General features: G+C 40.2%; 1 protein-coding gene across 1 annotated transcript in view; it reads left to right on the forward strand.

Moving 5' to 3' along the window:
- Window positions 1–23,683, forward strand: part of tmem38a (transmembrane protein 38A) — a 28,595-nt gene extending 4,912 nt beyond the window's left edge. Inside the window, exons 2-6 of the mRNA XM_033046741.1 lie at window positions 8,474–8,630; window positions 17,271–17,455; window positions 17,772–17,859; window positions 18,292–18,409; window positions 22,377–23,683. Of these exons, the coding sequence (XP_032902632.1) occupies window positions 8,474–8,630; window positions 17,271–17,455; window positions 17,772–17,859; window positions 18,292–18,409; window positions 22,377–22,607 (779 nt within the window). The 3' untranslated portion in view covers window positions 22,608–23,683. The remainder of the gene's footprint in view (window positions 1–8,473; window positions 8,631–17,270; window positions 17,456–17,771; window positions 17,860–18,291; window positions 18,410–22,376) is intronic.
- Window positions 23,684–26,330: the final 2,647 nt, after the last annotated feature.

Genomic DNA, 26,330 nt, shown 5'->3' on the forward strand with positions numbered 1-26,330 from the left:
TATAGTTACCCATCAGCTTTTAAGAGTGCATTGTGCTTTTAAAAATAAATGATGTTGCGTTGATAATGAACCTTTCAAACCATCAGGAAGTCAAAATCCAAACTACAGTAAGTATAGGAAGGTAGCACAAATAGCAATGAGCTAAATGACTCTCTTCTATTTCAGTGATCATGATTGGGGAATAAATATTGACCAGGACAATCATTCTTTAAATAGGGCCAGACCTCCTCATCCATCTAAGAGGGAAGAAGCAGCCTTGGTGTTGCAATGCGACTTGAAAGATGGCACCTATAACAGTGCAGCATTCCCTCAGTACTGAACTGGAGTGCAGATCAGTCAGGGTATGTGCTTACATTTCTGAGATGGCACATGAATTCATGTCCTACTTATTCAGAGTTAAATGTGCCAACACAGGGATAAGATTGACCATCAAATTCGAGAACAACTTAAAGCACTCTTAAATCTAAATTTTACATAGTGAATCCTTTACATGTTCATTGGCATTTCCTAGTTTTGCTTTTAATGACATGATTTAATTCATCAAAATTACTTATTTGAGGGTGCTTTGAGAACCAATTTCTATGTAAAAAATTGCTTTGAAAATGCTGTAAATGTTACATTGTTTAGAGCTGATGGTAAAAAGTTCCTGAGAGGCCACCTAAAATCCATAGCCAGCAATAATCATGGGTCTTTCCACTTAGATGGTTTGATTGGCCTTCCTCGTATGTATTTTTCAAGTACTCTACATATGTACAGAGCTGGAAAGTGGTCAATATTGATGTTCTAAGTTATTTGGAAAAGAAACTGGAAAATATATGGTGGAAAACAGCATGAATGGCTACAGGGAAAAGTAGAATCAAAGAAGGTCGCATTTTCAATAAATGCACTTGTGATTGCAAGGCAGGAAGGGGTGTGAAATATTGTCCTGAGGGGAAGATATTTTCAGAACTCTGTAGTCAGGAAATATTTTTGTAGAATTTGTATTAATGAGATAGAATGATTGGGTATCCACGTCTATGGGATAACATACAACCCATTCTGGTTCCTTGTTTTCTTTTTTTTCTCATTCACAGGATGGGCATTGCCGCCAAGGATAGAATTTTTACCCATCCCTAACCTCACTATGGTAGAATAATGATTACATTGCATGACCAGTGGTATCGAAGGACTTGGTTAATATCTAGGAACGAGTTCTGATCCCACCATGGCATCAGTTTTGGTGATCAAGAAACAACAGGTCTGTCATAAAAGCTTATTTCATTCATAAATGTACTTAGGCAGAGAAATATGCTGATCTGGCCTATATGTGACTCCAGAGTCTAACAAACAATATGGCCAACTCAGTCTAGTGTCAACCACATTACTGTTGCTTTTTGGGAGATATTATATAATTTGTTGATTTCTTTGTGATGTGGGCATTGATGGCAAGGCCAACATTTATTGCCCATTCTGAATCGCCCTTGAGAAATTAGTGGTGTGCTGCCTTCTTTAACTGCCGTGGCCTTTTATGGAAGTGCTGATGGGCATGGACTTCCAGGAACTGGAAACAGTTACAAAGAAAGGCAGACAATATATTTCCAATTCAGAATGGTGTGTGATTGAAGGGGAACCCACAGCTGGTGGGATTCCCATATGTCAGCGATCTTTATCCTTTTCTATCAATAACGGTTACAACTTTGGGAGCTTACATTACATTACAGCAGTCTTGGCAAGTTGATAACAGATGGAAGACAATAGGTCAAAATAAGATATCATCCTCTTTGGTATAAAAATATTTAAAAAACAGTTTTTCTTTTTAAGTGAGAGATTAAAAGGTCTTGTTGCTCTGAAGGACCTGGCTGTCCTTGTACATGAATCACTAAGAGCTAGTTTTGAGGCATTCAGCAAGCATTCAGGAAGGCAAACAGAATATTTGCTTTTATTGGAAGAGAATTGAGTATGTGAGGAAATATGTCTTGCTCCTCTGGTTAGTTACAAAGCTAATAAAAGTGTATATGCAATATTGTATGCCTTCCTACCATAGGAAGGATATACTTGCATGGGAGAGGGTACCAAAGGTTGTGTGTTGTCACAAAAATCCGACTTGATCATGAAAGGTATCTGCTGCTATATTCTACTCTGGTTTTCATATGCAATTGGTATTGGTTTATTATTGTCATGTGTACCAAAATGCAGTGAAAAACTTTTGCATGCTATCCAGGCAGTTCATTTAATGCATAAGTGCAATCATTCCATATATAAGTACAGCAAGTGCAAAAGACAAAGTAAATCAAGTGTAGAATACAGTATTACAGCTAGAGAGAAAGTGCAGGTAAAAATGTGCAGAGGTCGTAACATAGTATATTGGAGGATCGGGAATAAATCTTTAGCATATGAGATCCGTTCAAGAGTCAGATCACACCACGGGTAGAAGCTGTTCTTGAACCTGATGATGTGCTTTCAAGCTTTTGTATCTTCTGCCCGATGGGAGAGGGGAGAAGAGAGAATGACCGGGGTGTGAGTGGTATTTTGATAAGGTTTCTCAAGGCAATGTGAAGTGTAAATGAAGTCAATGAGGAGAAGGCTGGTTTGCATGATGGACCGGGCAGTATCAACAGTAAAGCATTGTTTTGTGTGGTCTTGGGCAGTTGACCACTGTGAGTAGTTAAACCAAGCTGTGATACATTCCAATAGAATGCTTTCTATGCATCAGTATAAATTGATGAGTCAATGAGGACTTGCCAAATTTTGAGGAAGTAGAGGATTTGGTGTGCTTTCTTGGCCATATTGTGTTTGTGATCAACATCTTTACTTCTGCTGTGGTGTATGTAACTTTTAGTCCTTTGATCGAAAATAGGTTTGTGCTGCTAATAAAGAAGGAATTGAAGATGGGTCCCAACCTGAATCAGAACCTTTCATTTTCTCCAGAGATGCTGCCTGACCCGCTGAGTTACTCCAGCATTTTGTGTCTATCTTAGTTATGTGCTACTTATAGTTTTACACATTGATGAGTTGGGTGAAAGAGTTAGCAAGTGATATTGTGGGGAGTGTTGCTGTGTGTATGAGTCAGTGGAACTGATCTGAATATATTTTCAGAATCTCAGTATCTTTTACACGCGAACTGCAGGCTCATCATTCTGCACAGGATCAAATTGACAGCAACTGCTTGAGATTAACTTCTTGGCTTTGAGTAGGTAGAGAACCAAAATGATTGATCTATAATTAATAGTTTAATGTAATGCTCAAAAAGTAATACCTAACCCAAGTTTAAAAAAATTTGAAATCAAATAATAATATTCATCGATTAAATGGGATTTCAGTAGTGACTTTTGGACAAAAATGGCAACCTGTAAAAGCTACCTTATTTGCTTCATATGTCATTTTCAACCTTGCTCATCTTAAAAATGAGAAATTAGTTCTTACATATTTATAGAATAATCAAATTTTACTTTCATGGTTTTTCCTCGAATTGCTATTTAAGGAGCCAGGACTGGGACTGTATTTTTTTCACTTGGATCAGTGACCTATGGCCTCAAACACTATCTCATACATGTACCTGGACTGCTTGACTCATGGAGGTTATGTTGATTATAGTCACTCACAGATTCCGACCATCAGGACCATTCCAAGCTGCTGTTGTTGTTCATTGCTGGAATAAAGCACAGAGATTTCATCTTGTTTTTCTTCAACTCAGCGGAATTGCAGGCTTCCCTAAAGTTGAGACTCCCTGACACCTTGCCAAGAGCACCTGGTTGTAGCTCTGAAGGATATCTATGACCCTCATGCCCAAATATCATATTTCCTGCAGGCATATCTACTGGTTCTTCATTAGCCTAACCAGATGCCTTGAATTGTCCTCTCAACATTTTACCTTTCATTTTATCAAGCTGTTTTAGGGACGGCACAGTGGCACAGCTATAAGAGAATGCGAGGAGAATTAAAAAACATGATTATATGATTAGTGTAAATGAGTCATTGATGACTGGTGCAGACTTCATGGGCTGAAGGTCCTTTTCCATGCTTTATGTCTCTTTGTCATTTATTCAGTCCCTTTAAGAGTTGGCTTAAATTATACCAACAAGGTAAATGTTAGCAGTTCATCAAACTGTAATAGATCAGTAGTGTGCACTGAAACATAGAAAGGGAAACACAATAAAACCTTTCAGTCAATCTTGCAGTTAAAAATAAGTGTTGTGTGGGACACACAAATACTTTGTGAACCTCCCATATCTAGATTTTTCACTCCAAGCTTCATAGAATAGCATTGTAGGTTTCTAATTTCCGGCCCATATTTTACATATTTAGAGGAATTCAGTGGAACATTTTAAGGGGCTTCGCAGGAGTAATAAACAAAAGTTGGCACTAACCCACATAGAGCAACGTTCAAAAGTTGGCCAGAGGCAGGTTTAAGATTAATTTTAAAAGAGGAAAGTCAAGGTTTAAAGGGGAAATTCCAGAACCTGCCCAATTTACAGCTGAAGATATCTGTCAACAATGATCAGTCAAAGTTGCTCAAGAGGCCAGAATTGGAGAACTGCAGATTTCATGTGTAACTAAATTGTAGAACTAAAGAAGATTACAGAGATAATGTACGATGAGCCAATGGGTAAATTTGAAAACAAGAGCATTTTACAATCATTGTATTGTTTAATCAGGAGCTGATGTAAATGAACATGTCCATGCTTGAGTAATGGAGTTTGGGGATAGGAGTGCTGAAGAATTGAATTTTACCCCATTTCATAGAATCATAGAAACTTACGCCTCAGAATGAGGTTGATTGACTCATTGTACCCAAGCTTCCAAGGAACTTGAATGCATAAGGTACTAATAAAATTATTTGACCACTTATGTGTTCAATAAACTTGGTAATGTATGCCCCTTTGTTTACATTTCTAGAACATTCATATATTTCTATCAGCAGCCACTACCTATTTCTATCATAGATATTGTCTGTCTCTACCTTGGCCTCAGCCACCTTGCTGCTGTTATCTTCAGGCATAACTATTCCAATGCTCTCACCTAGCCTCATAACTTTCATTCTCCATAAATTTCAGCTCATCCAAAAAACACCAAGACCCAGCTTGCACCAAATCCTGATCACCTGGATCTTACTCAGCAGAATCTGTTTGAAAATGTTTTAAGCCCCACTAGATTCTCGTTTTGCTGCAACACACAGCATCCATGCACTATTTCATTTTTGGCTTCTTATGCATCCCCAATTTCCTCTACTAGACCAACATCCTAAACTACAGGCACTGGAATTCATTTTCTAAACCGTAATATCACCCTTCACTTCCACAGGAGAGGCTGCAGAAGACCGCTTTGTTGCTTGCCTCGGGACTCCAGCTTGGTCCAGTCTTGGCATCTTCAATGGTTTTGTGAAGATCATAGATAGATTTCTTGTACTGCTGGGGAATGCTTGACATGAATGCTGGAGACTTGGACTTCAGCTGAGAAATGTAACTCGCAGTTAATTTATAGTTTCAGGTTGGGGAACGCGCGTATCAGCTTCTTTGGTACACATTCCTCTCCACACTTGAAGTCTGTGATAGCAGTGATATGCTCATTTAGGTTAGCCACAGCGTCCTTGTATACAGACCAGTTCTCTGACTCAAAGCAGTTGCAAAGTATCGCATCTGTTTCCTCAGACCAACACTGCACGTTCTGCACCAGATCCTCCGGCATCCGTTTTTGCTTTTCAGCAGGGAGTAAAATCGTAGACAGGTGGTCAGATTTGCCAAAGTGTGGTCGGGGATGGAACAGTAGGCCACTTTAATTGTTATCTAGAAGTAGTCAAAGGTGTTTGGGCCTCTGGTTGAACAGAGCTGGTAATATTTTGGTAGCATGCTCTTGAGGTTGGCCCAATTGAAAACCTTGGCATTTATGAACAAGACCTCAGGGTAATTCATTTCAAGGCTATTAGTGAAGCGTGTAGTTCATTGAGTGCAAACTTAGCATCAGCATGGGTTGGGATGTAGGCAACTGTCAGGATAGCCAAAGTGAATTCCCGTGGCAGGGAGTAGGGACGAGTCTGGAGATTCCAAAGACGATGAAGTGAGTTACTGTGTTATTTGCAGTCACAAACAACATAATTGATGACTTTAAGCAACGCACACCCAGAAACCAAATTACCATCAAGAGTTTTTTAAAATAATAATAATAAAAGTAGGGAGAGGACACAAGCAGAAACAAATTCCCAGACAATGGTGTGTTTATAAAGTTGTGTTTGGAGCGATAAATGTACATAGGGGTTTTACCTCAATCATATCAGCATAATGAGAAACTTTGTGATGCTGGTGGGTGTGGTGTGCTGAATGAATGTCATGAATGTAAGGATTTGAGAGGGCTGAGGTAGATGGGAGGAAGCAATCCTGTGAATCATTTTAGATGATTTGAGTATGGGAATCCATGGGCATGCCTTGGTGTAGAAGGAGGAGAAGGAACTCAGAGTAGATAGAGTGATACAATTAAGCTTTCATCACATAATCCATTAAAAGCAACAGGAAGCAGCAATCACATGTTAGCAGTAATTGTTGAGTTTCTATTGATGACTCTGCCAGCCAATAACTTGAATTCAGAATGTGTATATGTCTAGGCTTACTGCAGACAAATACACATCTAACAGCTGTTTACACAACAAATGATCTATTTAAGGAACATATGACAGTAATTTTTTTTTCTAATTTTGAAAAGGACATTCTTTGTTAAAATGCAGGCTGTGGAGCTTTATACACATTTTGTACTTTCTCAACTCACTTAGAGCTATGCAATCACGGTGACGGTTGCATAGTGAATGACAGTGGATTGCACAATCATGCCACCATTATGGACATTGTCACAAATTCAAACTTTAATTACTTCATTATTCAAATGATCAGAAATGCATTCCTGTCTTGTTTTAGACAACAACACAAACTTCAGTTGAGGGAGTAGAGTTTAAAATTTTGTAGAAAATACAAAACTTAGCAATATTGAAGATGCTGGTCCAAAGCCGCAGCAGAACCCAGGAATATATTGATAAAATGCTGATGTTGATATCCCACTATCCAGACTCAACTTAATGTAGGTAAATGTGACACGAGATGAAACATTTCAGTGAAGCTGAATAATCATTTTGGCTTTGATTGGACCTGGGAGAGTACTTGCACAAACATTTGAACATGCTGGGGGCAGTTGAGAATGCACAGCGTAGCTTCAGTTTTTCAGATAGGAAAATTAAATATAGAAGCAAGAATATTGTGCTGAACCTTCGCAAACATTGGTTCATTCGTAGCTGATGATGCATTGTGCATTATTTATGACACCAAACTAGGAAAATTGTTAAGGTTCTTACAGGGTATGCAGGGTGTTTACCCAGGTTAATGCAGTAATATGAAGAAATTGGAGAAACCTGTATGTCCTTATTTGAATAGACGATTTTAGTCAAGATCTATTATAGGCAGGTCAAAACTGTTTACTCTGGCTAGTCAATCTATAACCACAGGCCAGACATTAAAAACAATTGGCAGAACTAATGGAACATTTCTTTGCACCTATGTTAAAGGTGTCATATTCCATTGAAACATTTAAAAGTCAATTGGACATGCATTTGAAAAAGACATGCAGATTTATGGGGGTAGATGGGGTTGGAATTACACAGCCCTTTTAAAGAACTGGCAGAGGCATAATCAGTTGAAAGACCTCTACTGCACTGTAGGATTTGATATAATCCAATCAATCAGGGTATATGAAGGGGACACTATTTTGAATAGACAGATTAGGGCAGATGTGGACTAAAGAGTTGAGTGGCCAATTTGTAATTACAAAACTAACTGTGGATCCATGTGATTGATATGGGGCGATGGGAAATACACAAAAAAAACTGTTGCCGATGTTATAGAGCTCCAGAGAAGCTGCACTGGTCTACAGAGTAGTGAATAAAGCTTCACATTTGTAGTGTTTTCCTTAAGTTACTATCTCACCTTTTATTTAAATGAATGACTATAGTTGAACTTTTGCCTGTAAGTCAAAAGGTTGACTATTCTGGTCCTACCCAAAAGATATGAACACAAAAGCTTTCAAGTGCTGTAAAAATAACCCATGGCAGTATTTTTGGAAGATGATTTCCCTGATATCATCTTCCATTTTTATTACTGACTCCAACATCGCTCAAAAGATTGCCAGGCCGTTACATTGCTGTGTGCAACAGCTTGCTGTGTCCAATTTTGCAGCACTGCTTCCAAAATTACACCAATCGCTATCCTCTAAATACACTTCATCCAGTGGAAACCATTTCAGGATGTCCAGAGATCTTGAAAGATGCCATAGAAAGGCCTGTCTTCTTACTTGATGTCATTCTTTCTTCATGCCTAGTAAATCAAGAAAAAGATCAATAAGGTATAGACTGACAGCTTTTGCAAATGTATGCAATGTTGGATATAGTAAAAGAGGATCTGAGGACCATGCAAGGTTAAATAAAGGTACATGTGGCTGATTGGTGCGTTTTATTTTACAGGAGCAGTGGATGTATCCCGTCGTAATCCAATTGCCTCATGGTTATGTGCAATGCTTTATTGCTTTGCCAGTTACATAATGGCCGATGTCCTGCTTGGAGAATCGCCTCTCCATTATTTTAACAACACTTCTCACGTCTTACTGGCATCAGCTGTTTGGTGAGTGGTCACTGATTTTATTATTTAGAGTATTCACTTGATTAAAATAGAAGATATTACCATTGATGGGGTTGTTCATAAACGCCTAATTGGTGCTCAGACGTCACTATGGATATGCTAGTATACATTCACAGGACAATTAGTTGTAATTCACAGAACAATTTGTTGTAAAATAAATGAAGCCATTTCAACTTATTACAAGGATTGTTAGACCGTTAGAAAATTGTGCCCTGGTGGATGAAACCTCTATGTGATGAAAAAGGTATTGAAAGCTGCCATCAGGTTAGTTCCAAGCTTAATGTAGTAGTTATCCCCACAAACACCTGTGTCCATATGTTAAGCAATCAGAGATTTACAAATAATTTGATCAAAATTGGTGAAATTCTGATAGCACTTTTTGTGCAGTACAATTGTTTCAATTGGATAGATCAGTGAAGACCAGGGTTTTAGAACATGTACAAGGGCAGATAAAGTAGATGTTACGAGGTTTCCATTTTTCCAGAAAATAGTGGCCCTTTAAAACAAACTGCTAGCACATAGAAGGAAATAATGATTCATTGGATTTCTTCAAGAGTAAACAGGATCTGTTTCCAGTTGGGAAGCATTTGGTGCAAGAAGGCATTATGCGGACCTCCTGAATTTGTCCTGGTCACATGACATTTGTCTTTTGCAGATCTAGCCTTATCATGATGTCGATATTCAAGTCTTCTTTCAAATGTCTACAGTTTAGGTAGTAGAGGAGTGTTAGTATTGTGGCATAGAAGGCTAATTGATTGTCCTATCCCATGTATTACAGGACTCTCACTTAACTTTTTTTCCCTGTTGCCAGCCGGGCAACCTAGGCAGCTTATTAGGTTGCCAAATGACAGTTTAGGTGGTCATTTAAGACGGCTTGCATGACGCGTGCAATAATGTGCTGGGACGAAGTGCGTAGTTACCAGTCGGAATTATGCTCAATGAAGCATTCGCATATTATTTCTGCTTGAAATAAAGTCACAAACTAAACATATTCACCAATCAAGACATGCTATACACCACAATGACATGCAGCAAAATTATAATACAGTATCTCAACTCTTTTACGCATTGCAATTAATGCAATTTCTATTATTTCTTTCCACTTCCAAACAAAAATGTGGTTGGATTATTCAGCATATGATCAACCTGTGTCAATAAATCCTGGACCACGGTAACATATATGCTTAACCATGCGCACTACAGATTGATGCAAGCATGTTTTCTGTGAAGGACCGAAAATTATCATGACATGGCCATAGCATGGGTCGTTATTGCTATTGGTACAGAAACACTCTTGCTTCCCACATAATTTATCCACAACAAAATATACAGGTTGCAAGGAAATTTCTAAAGGCATTTTATGATAATAGCTGTTAAAACCGACTATACCCATCTGACAGGTTAAACATTACATTAACTGACAAGAGATGGCCAAATGACATAACTGCAGCAAATGTTCTTTTGGTAATATGTTTAAAGGTGTCAAAACGCCACATTACCAGACATTCAGATTAGATGTATGTGCTGTGAACAGCAATGACGACACCCAGTTTGTACGCACCAGATTTAAAAAAAATTTGATAAATGCTGTTTCCATCATTCCCACTTCAGAATTAACGTTAAAATTTCAAATGAAAAATCTCCTGACCAAATTTGTGTTGTATATAACCGACGGTAGAAGTAAAACCTGGATAAATCCAACGTATAGTTGTGAATGTTGCTCATTAAATAACTACAGTACTGATACTCCATATTAAGAGCATTGATTTGCCGTTAAAATGAATTCTGTAATAATGTGTCAACGGTAGCAGTGACAATCGAACACTGAGGTTTTAATTAAATAAAATAATAACATTGGGAATTAAAACACATTTGATTGTATTCCGTTATCAAACATAGTCAATGTTCGCTCTGAAGACATTTCCAGCGGAGTAGGGTCGGGGGTGGGGGGGTGGGGGTGAATCAGTGCGGGATGTATAGATGGGGGGGGTGGGGGGGTGGGGGTTGAGAAGGCAATCGGTGCGGAATGTATGGATTGAGGCTGGGGAATTAGTGCGTGTTGGAGTAGGTAAAATTGTGAGGGGAGAGCGCGGGGTTGTCAGAGGGGTTGAATGGAGGGATCAGTACGGGATGGATGGGGGAGATCAGTACAGGATGGATGGGGGGGGGGGGTCTGTGCAGGATGGATGGGTTGATCAGTACAGGATGGATGGGGGTAGACAAAAATGCTGGAGAAACTCAGCGGGTGAGGCAGCATCTATAGGAAGGAAATAGTCAGCGTTTCGAGTCGAGACCTTTGTTGGATGGGAGATCAGTACAGGATGAATGTGGGGGGGGGAGGGTCAGTACAGTGTGGATCGGAGGGTCTGTGCAGGATGAATGGGTGGTTCACTACAGGATGAATGAGGGGATCGCTACAGGATGGATGGGGGATCACTGCAGGATAAATGGGGAGTTCGCTACAGGATGAATGGGTTGAATCGCTACAGTATGAATGGGGGATCAGTGCAGGATGAATGGGGGATCAGTGCAGGATGAATGGGGGGGGAATCAGTGCAGGATGAATGGGGGGGGGATCAGTACAGGATGAATGAGGGGATCAGTACAGGATGAATGGAGGGGGGGGGGATCAGTGAAAGATGAATGGGTAGATCACTGCAGGATGGATGGGAAGGGGGGTCAGTATGGGATGAATGAGGGGAGCAGTACAGGATGAATGGGGGATCAGTAAAAGATGAATGGGGAGATCACTACAGGATGGATGAGGGGTTCGGTGCAGGGTAAATGGAGGGTGGGTCAGTACGGGATGAATGAGGGGTTCAGTACAGGATGGATGGAGGAGAAGTGCAGGATGAATGGGAGAGGGGGTCAGCAGTGTAGGATGGATGGGGAGTGGCAGGAGAATCAATGCGAGGTGGATAGGGTGATCAGCGCAGGATGAATAGATTGGGGGGGGGTAGTTGGGGAGCACAGGGGATGTCAGTGAGGACTGAAGAGACGGGAATGGGGATCAGTGTGGGATGGAGAGGAGGGGTCTCAGGATAAGGGGGGGGAGGGGTCGTACAAGAGAGAGAGAGAGGGGAAGTGGGGAGGAAGGAAGGTCAGCGCTCATTGGACAGGGTCGGCATCAGCCGTCCCTGTCCACCGCCAAGTGCTGCCGCCAAAGGGGGAGGCAGTTGGGATCTCCTCGCCACCGCCTCCCCTCCTTCGCCAGCCAACAGGAAGGTGCGGGGCCGAGCGGTGCAGTTGCTTCAGACGGCGGGAGGCCTCCCCCTTCCTTCCTCCCTCCCAGCTTCGGCGTGCGGGAGGGTTTGCCTTAAAAGCGAATATAGTGGAGTGGCAAGCAGCGACCGCTATTAGTGCGGGCGGGGTGCGGGAGGAGGAGGTGGAGCCGCTGCCGCTGTGCAGGGCACGCCATTCGCTCCAACTGTCCGTCACGCCGCACCTAGTATCTTTGCCCTGGACTACAGCTTGTTACCGCCGCCGACACGAAACATCACGTTCCTTTTCTCCAGAGATGCTGCCTGACCCGCTGAGTTACTCCAGTTTTTTGTATCCATCTTCGGTATAAACCAGTATCTGCAGTGCCAAGCCAGGCAAAATGACTCGGCATTTAGGTTGCCCGGCGGCACTTTGGGTGGTCATTGGCACCCGGGCAACCGCTAATTTCGAGCCCTGTATTATATTTTGTGCATATTTTATTAATTCCAATCATATTTCAGGATCCTTGTCCTAATTTTCTACTGAAAGGATTTGAGAAAAAAATGGGGTCAAGAAATGTATCCATGGTTAGTAGTGCAATCTTATAGAAAGAACTCATTGACCTACACAATGTGCTGATGATACCATATTACAAGCTTTGCATAATAAGCGAGTTCGGTATTCCGACTGCGCATTCCCAGGTCAAAGGTCACCCTGCATAAACATTGCTGTGGAAGCAGTGGAGCTGTGGACACATTTCATCCGTTTTTTCCAGATTCTTCTAGGTAAGAAAATACTGCTTTCAAACTATGAATTAGTTGTATTTAATGTTCCTTTGTTAAAAGCTAAGATAATTTTGTCGATTTTATTGCTTTATGCTACGGTGAGTGAGCGAGGTCGGGGTCCTTGGTCGGGCCCAGGTCTCCGGCGCTGCGGGCGCTGTTGAGTTGCAGATGGGCCGTCCCCGTCCCCTCCCGGGTGTCCCGTCCTTGTCCGGAGGCGGCTGGAGGTATCGGGCCGGGCTTGCAGCCGGCGCGGAGATAAAACATTGACTCCAGCTCCCGGGGGGAGGGGCCGGGGGCCATCGGCTGCGCCTCTCTCCTTGTGCAGTGGCTGACGGTTGGCCCAATCGGTGCCGGCGTGGGCCGAGCGCCGGTCATCGGACTGTGTGCCGCCACTGCTCCGGGCCGCTGTCCTGTCGGTCCGGGGCTGTCAGTTGCCCCGGCGGGGCAGGCAGAGTTGAGCTGGGGTTGGCGCTTCTTCTCCACGCTGGCTGTGGGCCTGTGGGACGGTCCAGTGGCGGTTCGGCAGCGCTTGCGCCGCCGGGAACCCAGGTTCGATCCTGGCTGCGGATGAGGCGCGGATGTGTGCGTGCAGCTGCCGAGAATGTCTCTCCGCCGGTCCAGTCTCCTCCCCTTCCCCCCCCCCCCCCCCCCCCGTCTCCCACTCGCATCTGCCCCCTCTATCTCGCTGTTACACCCTGCTCTCCCGCTACCTGGCACACCTGTTCCTCAGATTCAATATATTTTTACACGTAAATCATGAATAAAAATAAGAATATATAAACAGTTTATACAACCAGCGTTTTGTTCGCTTTTTCTTTATGGTGAATGACCTTTGACAAATCCCATGATTCTTCGCGTTTTTCAGAATACCGAACTAGCTTATTGACTGGATATAGTTACCTAGGCATTGCCATTTTAAAGCATAGTATATTTACATATATTTATGATTAAGTATCTACTGTAATGAAAACCTGTTAGCTTGTATTGGTAAATAATCAACAACTCACCCGTTCTGTTGGAAAGTTAGTGATTGTAGTTACTCGGCAGTTGAACAGCAAAAGATAAAACAAACATTTAGGCAAAGAAAGAGATAATTCTAGGCTACATATCTGATGGCATACTCAGCCAAAGACTGTCAGATTAATACATAACTGGAATCAAACAAGATGAAAAGGGAAAGAAGGAAAATAAAATGGGAATTAAGGACGGCAAAGAGACCTGCTGCCTCAGGTTCAGCTCGCTGAGCTAAATGTTACTTGCATTACTGTCTGTATGGAGTAGGCAATTTATCTCTGTGACCACTTGGGTGCTCGCTGGTGCCATTTACTCCCACATCCCAAGGGTGTGATGGTTAATTGATTATTGTAAATTACTCTCAGTATACATAGTATGTCAAATTAGGGGAGTGAGAGAGAGAGAATAGGCAAGGGAATTGGAATGAAATGATAGACATAATGGGCCGCATAATATGAAAGATGAAGAAGGAAGGAATAAAATGTTAATAAAGTACAATGAACTAAGGTGAGAAGAAACTCAGAGCTTACATTGGCTTAGCGTGTTGCATGAATTCTTGCATTGCTCAGACTATTGATGATTGCATGTAATGTCCGGAAATTTTGATTGCTCTTTGGTCTTCTATCACAAGCTGCACCAAAATAATTAAATGAATATGATTTAAATTCTTAATTTTTATATTCACTCGTCATCTAATAAAGCAAGTTAACTGTATGAGGCTTTAAATCACCAAGTACGTCTTTGTCCTGCCTTAACAGCGATTGAAGAAGTACATTTACAAAGTATACAGATTGTATATTAGTTCACAAGAGAGTACTACTGTTATGGCCCTTTCTCCCTGGTCGCACTCTTGTGTGATATAGGACAGGGCAAGGACAAGGACATACCATATGTATGGCTAATATTTCCGCCAAAACTGAAGGTGCTGAAACTAAATACTCAATTGTTAAATTGGTTAAGGCTAGAGATTGTAGACAATAGACAATAGGTGCAGGAGTAGGTCATTTGGCCTTTGGCTGATCATCCCCAATCAGTACCCCGTTCCTGCCTTCTGCCCATATCCCCTGAGTCCGCTATCTTTAAGAGCCCTATCTAACTACAGATTGTAGTCCAGATCTTGTTGATTTCTGCTGCTCATTAACACCAGATGGTACCATAAAATACATACCCAATCATGAAAGTGACCAACAATTGACTCCTTCCCACTGCAACTATTGTACTTCAGATACTTTTTATCCATCAAATTTTTCAACAGAGAATATCTCGGTCAATGTTCCCTGTACCCAGTTACTATCGAATCACAGTTGTAAGAGCTACCTACTCTTCCCCTATAATTCCACAACCTTTCTAATTTTATTGTGAAAGTTGCAACTGAATCTCTCCAACCATTCTTTCAGTGAATACATTCCAGATGTTCGAAACAAAAATCTCTCCATAATCCCTATATTTCTTTGGTTCTTATTTCTATTATCTTAAATGTATCTCCTGGTTAGTTACCTTTTTGTGTCTCCCTTTAACGTTTTCTGTTCTAAGGAGGAAAACTGTACAGAAAATTTGTAAAGATGAACCGTATAATTCATTCAAATAAAGTTTTAATTGTATCACTTGCATCTTGCACAATATTTAATTTCCAAACTATGTAAATTTGTACAAAAGTGGATTATAATACAAAATGAAATTCTTGTGTGCCAATTTTTGCACATGGTAACTCACCTAATTTTATAGAAAATTAAAAGTACCATTGAAAGAAGATAAACTTCAAACGCCACGAATAATCAGAGAAATGTGAAAAAGCCATTCAAGATAATTTCAGCTGTGGCACATCTCCAGCGAGTAGGGTTCAATCCAGAACGCTTGTGCTGTCTGTGTGGAGCTTGCACGTTCTCCCTGTGATTATATGGATTTCCTCAGGTGGTCTGAATTTTTCCCACAAAGATGTCTATGCAGGCAGACAAATGTCCACTGTACAATGCTTGGAGCATGCAGGTGAGTGGTCGAGTCTGGGGGGAATTGAGGGGAAAATAAAATGTGATTCATGCAAAGGGCACTTTATGTTTGGCATGGATTTGATCAATCAAAAGCTTGTTTCTGTGCTGTATGAAAAGGCTGATATATTGTGCACTTGTTGTCCATATTTGGAAAAAAATGTTGTATTTATGTCATTTCTTTACAACTCCAGAATGTTTTGAAGCATTTTACATCTAATGAAATACATATCTGTGACCAGCATGGTCACAACAAAACATTGATGGCTTATTGTCATTGTTGAATACAGGATAGGCTGGGCAATAGCAAGAATGCCCTTCACTTTTGAAATAATGCCATAAGATCTTTGACAGGCACTTGAGTGAGTTAATGAGGCTGTTTAAATCTCATCATTGCATTATTGACAAAGTAGCACTCCTGCAACATTACACCAGAGCATCAGTTTGGATTTTCTGATAACCTCTGAAATATATTTCCACCCACAACCTTGTTATATATGGCTGAAGGCCAAGGAAAAAAAACAAAAACTTTTTGATTACTTTTTGGATTCCTCTTTCCCTACACACCATATTTATTTTGGACCAATTCAAGAGTCAAGAATGGTTTATTGTCATATGTCCCAGATAGGACAATAGAGTGAAAGTTCTCATCCAATGCAGCCTTTTATTCAGATATGAATTCCAATCTGAATGAAAAGTCAGAGGAGCAGAATTAGGCCATTCAGCCCATTGAGTCTACTCCTCCATTCCATCATGGCTGATCTATCTTTCCCTCAACCCCAAGCTCCTGCCTTCTCGCCTTAACCTTTTGACACCCTTCCTAATCAAGAAGCTGTCAATCTCCACTTTAAAAATACCCAATGACTCAGCCTCCACAGCTGTCTGTAACAATGAATTCCACAGATTCACCACTCTGACTAAAGAAATTCTTCTTCATCTCCTTTTATTCTGAGGTAGTTCCCAATGGTCCTAGACTCTCCCACCAGTGCAAAACATCCTCTCCACATCTACTCTATCCAGGCCTTTCGCTATTCTGTAAGTTTCAATGAGGTCCTTCCTCATCCTTTTAAACTCCAGCGGGTACAGGCCCAGAGACGTCAAACGCTCTTCATTAATTAACCCAATCAGCTCTGGGATCAGTCTTGTAAACCTCCTCTGGACCTCCTCCTACAGGGTATGGGGTCCAAAATTGGACCTCAAGATATGGGGTCCAAAACTGCTCCCAATACTCCAAATGCGGTCTGACCAGTGCTTTAGAAAGCCTCAGTATTACATTCCTGCTTGTATATCCTAGTCCTCTCGAAATGTATGCTAATATTGCATTTGTCTTCCTTACTACTGACTCAACTTGTAAATTAACCTTTTGGGAATCCTACACCAGCACTTCCAAGTCCCTTTGAATTAAAATTTCCTCACATTTGATTTTTGTCATCTATTTAAAGATTCATCTGTTTGGGATCCCTCAGTCAAAGGCACGAACATGACCTCTGTTCATGGGGCAGTGTGGGAAATTAAATCACATTTAACAACACACATTTGATTATGTTGGTGTTACACGTACTTATTCAGTGTGTTTAAGTTTTGAATATTGAAATCAGGAATATTTATCACAAACTGAACCAATGCTTTTAACTTAGGTATCTCATCTTTTACTGCCCATTGAACCTTTTCTACAAATGTGTGACCTTCATGCCTGTGAAGTTGGCCCTCACTGCTATGAAGGAGGTGGTGCGGGTACGCAAAATTAGTGTGGGCGTTATTCATGCTCACCATGCCTATCACCATGGATGGATCATTATGGCTTTGGTTGGATGGGCTAAAGGTAAGTAACTTGTTATCTCTCTATTTTTTAGGATGTTAAGCTAGGCATGGCAGCATTGAATATTAATTATAGCTTCACCTATATAATTGTAAATTTCACAAGAGTTTGTGACTGCCTTCAAGTTGTGTTCTTCTCAAGCTATATTTTACTCTCTGGATGGGTGTATTGGGACTGATCTTTGTATGGAAAAAAATGAAACTTGAAGAAATCACAATTCATTAAAATTAAAAATCCAATTATACAGTCAATACAAAATTAGAACAGAATTATCTGGATGATTAACTAATGGTGGTCATTATTATTTTGTTCCCCACAGGTGCTGGAGTTGCCCTGATCTCCAACTTTGAGCAGCTGATTCGTGGTGTCTGGAAACCTGAAACAAATGAGTTTCTCAACATGTCCTTGTAAGTGTCAATGACAATGTCCAGAGGATGAAATTTATCCAAAGTAAATGGTCAATCGCCAGCTGATCGCCCATGTTACGACCTGCCCAGTTTTGGAAAGGAAAACTAGCTGCCAATTTGTAATTACCTGTTTCTGGTCCCACTCAAGATAGAATTGGCCCTGCTACTCCCGACATGCTTAATGTTTCCGACACGTTCATGATTAAATCTTTGATCATCATAGTGCAGATTTAGTCCTGTTCTCTAAACCTCAGCTGTGGTTATGGGAGCAGCCACTAAGCAGAAATCAGATGTAATTCTTAAGAGAATGGAAAAGTTGTGGAGAACATATCTGATAAGCTGATATCATCACATATGGAATCAGGAAAATTACAATGGGGGATGTACGATTGACAACAAAACTAACCACAATTTTATTTTGTCCTTGAACAGCCCGACAAAAGCTAGTCTTCTTGGAGCTGTTATCTTCACCCTACAGCAAGCCCGTTGGCTGCCCATATCCAAAAACAATGTTGTCTTCCTGTTTACTATATTCATGATTGTTACTAAGGTAAATTACTTTTTTCAATTGCAAAGCATAAAGCTATGTTTCAGGATTGTGATATTCTAGGCTTGGTCTTGAGCAGTTGTTGGTAATCACTTTTACCTCTGAGCAAATGCCCAGTAGCATTTCAACTTACGGATCTTCAACGAAGATGTGGAAGCAACCTTGATTGTTATTCAACGCTTCTTCCTCTCTTTGACATCTTTGCCACAAGAAACATAGTTACATATTCTGCTTCCTATGTAGTCCCTTTTGGTCCGCCATAATGCTAAGGGCTTGGATGCGGTGGAATTTATCAAGTGTATCTAGGAACGTTTCTTCAAGCAATCTGTGGATGGCCCTGTTAGAGAGGGGATAATGCTGGACTTTCTATTGGGAAATGAGGTTAGGGTAAGTGACTGAAGTGGCAGTGGGGGAAGAATTTGAGATCAGTGATTATAATTCTATGTTTTAAAATAGTTATGATAAAAGACAGGACTGGTTCACAAGTTAAAGTCCTAAACTGAAGTGAGGCTAATTCTGATTATATTATACAGGAACTTGCAACAATGATTGCAAGAATCTGTTGAGGGCAAATGGTGAGACATTTTTAAAAATAAAACAAGGAGAATTCAAGACTAGCGTGTTGTATTAGAGTAAGGGCAAGGCTGGCAGAACAAAATCCCTTAAATAATCCTTCTATCAATTAATTTAAATCTATGTCTCCCCTTAGTTAAGAACATCACTGCTGATGCAAATGAAACTATAGCTGAAAAGGGATATTGAGACTGGTCAGGAAAAAGGAGGAATGTGCCAAGTATAGGCAGCTAAGATCAAGCAAATCCCTTGAAGAGTATAAGGGTAAGAGGAAAAATCAGCAGGGCAAAAAGAGGTTACGAGATGACTGGTAGAAATGGTAAATGAGAATCTTAGGAGATTCTGCAAATATATTAAGAGCAAAAGGGAAACCAGGGAGAGAATAGAGCTCCTTAGCAATCAATGTGGTTGTCATGTGTGGAGACACTGAAGATGAACGAGATGTTGTGAATATTTCACAACTGCATTTACCATGGAGAATGTCACAGAATGTAACAAATTCAGTGATATTTTAATATCTATCCACAATACAAAGAAGGAGGTGCTGGTGATCGTCAAGGTGGATAAATCCTCAGCGGCTGATCAAGTGCATCTCAAGACATTGTAGGAATCCAGGGAATCTGAGGCCTAGATGGAGATTTTTGCATCGTTAACCAGGGTTGAGGTACAGAAAGGCTGGTGGGTGGCTAATGTTTTTTTAATTTAAGAAAGGCTGCAAGATCAAATTTATAGTGACAGGAAGCACTGGTTGTGAGAGAGTTTTGTTGACAAGAAAGCTGTTTGCCGGATCCTGTGGTTGGTTCTTCGTATTTATACATTTAAAAGCAGGTGTCATTACTGAATATTTCGGCAAATAAAATTTGTCTGATTGGCAAAGAAAGCTTTAGACTGCAAGAAATTATCTAAGGACTGATGAAGATCGTAGAAAAGTGGGAAATGGTATTTATTCTGGAGAAGGGTGAACTATGCACTTGAGAAAGGCAAACATGTCAAAGGAATAAGCAATCATTTGTAGGAAACCAGTTTCACCGAAACTGAAGGGGGACCCATATCCTGGAAGGTTTTCTGTGCGATTTTGGAAATTCTAAACTAGAATGGTAGGTGCAGAGAGTCCCAGATGCGAAAGTTGGGGGCAAATACTAGTCAAATAGAGCAAGATTTGGAGGCAGGTTAGGCAGAGAGAAAAGACCAGTGGTTAAAACTGCATTTATTTAATTGTATAGGCTTAATGGGTAAGGTGAATGAGCTCAGAGTGTGGATTGGCTTGGGGGCTGAGATATTATAGCCATAACAAAAAAATGGCTGAGGGAAGGACAGGACAGGTGGCTCAATGTTCCAGGGTATAGATGTTGCAGGTATAAAGATGCAGGTGAGAGAGGAGGGGGGATTGCCTTTTTGATCAGGAGGACATAACTACATTGCTTATAGAGGATATTCTTGGGCGATCGTCCAGTGAGGCTACACGGATGGAACTCAGAAGAGGAAAAAAACATCTTGATGGGACTGTATTATAGGCCCCACAATTGTCAACTAGGAATTAGAGGAGCCAATGTATACAGAGATTGCAGATAGCTGTAAAAATTAAGGGCAGCATTAATGGGAGATTTTTAACTTCCCTAACATTGACGGTCTCCCATAGTGTAAAGGACTTGAACGGGATGGAATTTATTAAATATGTCCAAGATAGCTTTTGTGGCATAGGATGTTTAAATGGGTGTTTGATGGTCAACAAAGACTTGAATGGTAAAGAGCAAGTTCCTGGATCTACAACACTAGGTAGCTGAAGGTAACATAATGGGAAGAATAGTACGGTTAAAGTTTATTGCATCTTTACCTTTTTGGCCTAAGAGTTGAAAATAATAGGTGTTAGAACTGTGAAGTATTCTGTTTATGCCACAGGTCTAATCACTGGGAAGGATATGATAGCACTATCAATATGAATGTATCACTAATGTCACAACAGCTGGACTTTTTAGCTATAAGGAGGGATTGGCTAGGTTGTGCTTTAGAGGCTGAGGTTGTATAAAATTTAAGAGCAGCCTGAATATGGTGAAAGGGCAGACCTATTTGCATCAGCAATGATGTCTTTAACCATGAGGAGACATAGATTTAAATTAATTGATAGAAAAATTAAACCTTTTTGCTTGGAAGAATGGCGGAGTCAGAAACTTTCATTCCATGGAAAATGTCAAATATAAAATATAACATAGGAACAAGCCCTTCATCCCACAATGTCTCTGTCAAACATGTTACCAAATTAAACGAATCTCCTCTACCTCTCCCCATTCCCTGGATATTTGTGTGCCTATCGTACCTGCTTCCACCACCACCAGTGGCAGCGCATTCCAGGCACCCTCCACTTTCTCTGTAAAAAAAACCTGCCCAGCACATTGCCTTTAAATTTTACCCTCTGATCTTAAAGTTATGCCCTCTAGTATTTGGCATTTCCATCCTGGGATAAAGCTTCTGACTGTCTACCCCTATGCATGCCTCTCAAATTTATAAGGTTCTATTTTGACGTCTCCCGTTAGTCTCCAATGCTCTAGAGAAAACTATCCAAGTTTGTCCAACCTCTCCTTTTAGCTAATACCTTGAATAGATAGGCAACAACCTGATAAACCTTTTCTGAACTTTCCAAAGTATTCACACCATTCCTGTAATGGGGTAAGTAGAAGTGCACATATAACTCCAAAATGGTTCATAAAGCTGCAACTTGGATTTGCAATGTACATGGATGAGCTCCTGGTGTACTGTAGTTTATAGCCCTGTAGTTTGCGAAATGGCAATTTTAATTAGATCTTTTTTAACCCAGCATGAAAGTGGTCTGCTTCTATGCCATACATATCTGTGATTCTATGACATTGATTTGGGAACTGTGCATTTTATACTTAAACTCACATTGTGACCTGGTGTCAAATTTAGGTATTATTTGGATAGCAAAATAGTTCTTACAAGTGATATAAATGAAGTATTGTTGATGAAATGGAGTATTAGTAAATGCAGTCCTTGAGGTCAATTTAGCTTCCTAACAAGCTGCACTGACTTTAACAACAGTAAAATTTTCCATCCAGTTTCATGCACAAGAATTCAAATGAATCAGAATAAATGAGGCACAATCACTTTCCTTAGCTTCGATGGTAAAAATGTGTGTGTGTTTACAATACAGCGAGTCACATTTTTTTAGATAGTTAATGGAGCATCTGTATCCTTGCTTACCCCCTCCTTGTGCAAATCCCAGTTTACATTTGTTTCTGTGAATGTAATGCTGATAAAATAGAGTCTTTTTGACTAAATAATTAACTTGCATTGATAGAAGAATTAAGGTGATCAAAATAGACAATGTTAAAAATAAGTGTAATTCATTTGCTGCTGCTGTTTTATTATTCTCCCATTGCAGGTATTCATGACAGCAACACACTCCCATTGGTCACCTTTTGCTCCCATTGAAGCTTTTATCTGCCCCATCGTCTTTAGGAATACTTGTGTTACCTCTGATGATCATGACCGTGTCTATTCTCGTGACAATACACATAGCTGCTCCCCTTGCAATCTGTCTCCCTACACCGCCAAGACAAAGGAGGAACTCAATGAAGGGACAAGGAAGAAGAAGTGCAAAAAGACTGAATAACTGCTATGACTCCCAAGACAGTTATCAAAGTGCTGAAAGTGCAATTTCTGGGATTTAGTGTGATCCGGAAACTGTTATTATGAGGAAAATCAACATAATTGTACTCATACAGTCTACTAGGGTTTGCGTTTGAGCTTGTCTGTCTCATTAAATGGAAAGAAAAATGTGAATGAATGTGAATTAGCCTGTCCTTCCCAGGAATGTCTATCCTGGTACTGAAAAAGAATGTGATTCCCAGTCTCATATCCCACCTAGAATGGAGATAGCAATTTGTCATTGTCTCTTAAGGCTATGTGGATATAGAATGGGAAGTAAATGGAAAGATGCATCCTGAATTGTCCGCCAAAATTGCTGGGCTGTATTCTCGGAACTTTGTAAAGATAAATGCCTTATTTGCATCCAACTAACATTTGTGCCAGGTCTGAGAGAGTTTCGTTTCATCACTGAATGCCAATGTCAAAATTGATTATTTTTCAGTATTGTTGGCTAATAGCTTTTGGACTGAAGAGGCAAAAACAAATGATTAGAATGATTAATTCCAGTAAGTGCTGAAGCAGTATAGCCTCTAATAATTAGAGTAGATGCATTGTTCCTGTCAAGACTCACAAGTTAAAGACAGCAATTGAAATTGAATGGTACAGACAGTGGAACTGTAACAGGCAGCTGGGAGAAACAGATCAAAGATTCTATTGATGTTGGTACGGAAAATGGGACTGCAACAAGCAGCTAGAAGTAAACAATTCAACATTTCTAATGGTAATACTGAATAATGATTTGTACATGTTTTAAGCATTAGTCTACTGAGATCTAGGATAAAACTACACCACAGATATGTGAAATGCCACATAGGAAATTTCAAATTTACACTCCAAAATTAGGTTATTGTACCAACATTAAGAGAAATCCATTCTGACGCTATAATAAAATGTCCTCATACGGTACACACACACTCATTATTTTCAGGTAAAGGTAGAAAGAATTTTGTTGTTGCCAAAAATACAATGTAAGGAACTGTATTATACTTGTGGTCTTCCAAATAAAAATTACTTAATATAATAAAGATTAAATATAAACTACATAGCTGAATGTTGACTTGTTCACATACTGAGAATGACGAGAAGACGGAGATGTGGGCTGCCTGAGGTTAGTGGAGTCAAAAATGTTTACAGGTACTTTGTCTTTGTTTTTTTGCAGCCACTGCATGAACATATTACCTCCAGATTTCCGTATCAATTAGTGCTTTTAGAGCATTTGAAAAATAGGAATTTGAGAAGCAGACACGTGGAGACTGTTTCAAGGGCTAAAGTGTGTAATACAAGGCAATGAAGATGGGAGGACATTGTATGGCAACAAATGTTTTTGTGCTAAACAAAGTTTAAATTATCAGTCATTTTCCATGAATGTGCAAAAACTAAAAGTACCATATTTACGATCTAACAACATTTGAAATACACGGATATAAAGGTGGAAATTATACTTCTTGTAACATTTCACAACATCCTCCATTTTTTTGTCCTGGGAGAGTCTGGAGTAACGGTGAGGGAGGGAGGTGGGGGGAAGAGAGATAATGTGTCATGTAGCAATATTTGAAGCAGAGTGGAATGCAAGGTGAAGGGCAAGTAGGGAATCCAAGACATGATACGAAGAGTCACGGTTAAGTGGAAAGCCATATGTAACCCACAGGACTTCCTGGAGATACTGTGAATCTTTGGGAAAGACAATACATCTGAAAATTAGTGCAATAAATGCTTGGTTGGGACATAGAACAAAGCTCTTATTATAGTGATGTTCTGACCAACCAGGCTCAGTACAGGTATATGGGAAAATACACACACTATTTTAAGTCTGAAGAAGGGTCCTAACCCGAAACATCGCCTATCCATGTTTTCCAGAAATGCTGCATGACCCATTGAATCACTCCTGGACTTTGATTTTTGATAGATGATTGAAAACATGTTTTGCCTGTGGTATAAGGTTGACATTAATATTTTTGAAGGAAGTCTTGGAGAAATGGGGAATGAAAATAAGTGATGTTCGCTTAAAGGAAGAATTTGCCTTGGCTTCAGTTGAGAAGAAATCAGGAAAATTGCATTGTTCTTTGTGCCTGTACTACACAAAGTACAGAAACAGTTTGGTCTATCACTTTCTGGAGCACAAAAGTAAGATCCTATCACTATTTAAACAGTATATACAGTGCCCTCCATAATGTTTGTGACAAAGACCCATCATTTATTTATTTGCCTCTGTACTCCACAATTTGAGATTTGTAATAGAAAAAAAATCACACGTGGTTAAAGTGCACATTGTCAGATTTTATTAAAGGGTATTTTTATATATTTTGGTTTCACCATGTAGAAATTACAGCTGTGTTTATACATAGTCCCATTTCAGGGCACCATAATATTTGGGACACATGGCTTCACAGGTGTTTGTAATTGGTTAGGTGTATTTAAATGCCTCCTTAATGCAGGTATAAGAGAGCTCGCAGCACCTAGTCTTTCCTCCTGTCTTTCCATCACCTTTGGAAACTTTTATTGCTGTTATCAACGTGCGGACCAAAGTTGTGCCAATGAAAGTCAAAGAAGCCATTGTGAGTCTGAGAAACAATAAAACTGTTAGAGACATCAGCCAAACCTTAGGCTTACCAAAATCAACTGTATGGAACATCATTAAGAAAGAGAGCACTGGTGAGCTTACTAATCACAAAGGGACTGGCAGGCCAATGAAGACCTCCTCAGCTGATGACCAAATAATTATCTCTATAATAAAGAAAAATCCCCAAACACCTGTCCGACAGATCAGAAACTCTTCAGGAGTCAGGTGCGGATTTGTCCGCCGTAGACTTCATAAACAGAAATAGAGGCTACACTGCAAGATGCAAAACAATGGTTAGCTGCAAAAATATAATGGTCAGGTTACAGTTTGCCACAAAGTACTTAAAAGAGCAACCACAGTTCTGGAAAAAGGTCTTGTGGACAGATGAGACAAAGATGAACTTGTATCAGAGTGATGGCAAGAGCAAAGTACAGAGGAGAGAAGGAACTGTCCAAGATCAAAAGCATACCACCACATCTGTGAAACACGGTGGTGGGGGTGTTATGGTCTGGGCATATATGGCTGCTGAAGGTATGGCTCACTTATCTTCATTGATGATACAACTGCTGAAGGTAGTAACATAATTAATTCTGAAGTGTATAGACGCATCCTATCTGCTCAAGTCCAAACAAATGCCTCAAAACTCATTGGCCGGCGGTTCATTCTATACCAAGACAATGGTCCCAAACATACTGTTAAAGCAACAAAGGAGTTTTTCAAAGCTAAAAAATGGTCAATTCTTGAGTGGCCAAGTCAATCACCTGATCTGAACCCAATTGAGCATGCCTTTTATATGCTGAAGAGAAAACTGAATGGGAGTAGCCCCCAAAACAAGTATAAGCAATACAGGCATGGCGGAGCATCACCAGAGAAGACACCCAGCAACTGGTGATGTCCATGAATCGCAGACTTCAAGCAGGCATTGCATGCAAAGGATATGCAACAAAATACTAAACATTACTACTTTCATTTACATTACATTGCTGTGTCCCAAACATTATAGTGCCCTGAAACAGGGGGACTATGTATAAACACAGCTGTAATTTCTACACAGTGAAACCAAAATGTATAAAAATTGCCTTTATTAAAATCTGTCAATGTGCACTTTAACCACATGTGATGTTTTCT

This window comes from Amblyraja radiata, chromosome 29 (genome assembly GCF_010909765.2).
Source record: "Amblyraja radiata isolate CabotCenter1 chromosome 29, sAmbRad1.1.pri, whole genome shotgun sequence".
In the NCBI taxonomy this organism is placed as follows: Eukaryota; Metazoa; Chordata; class Chondrichthyes; order Rajiformes; family Rajidae; genus Amblyraja; species Amblyraja radiata.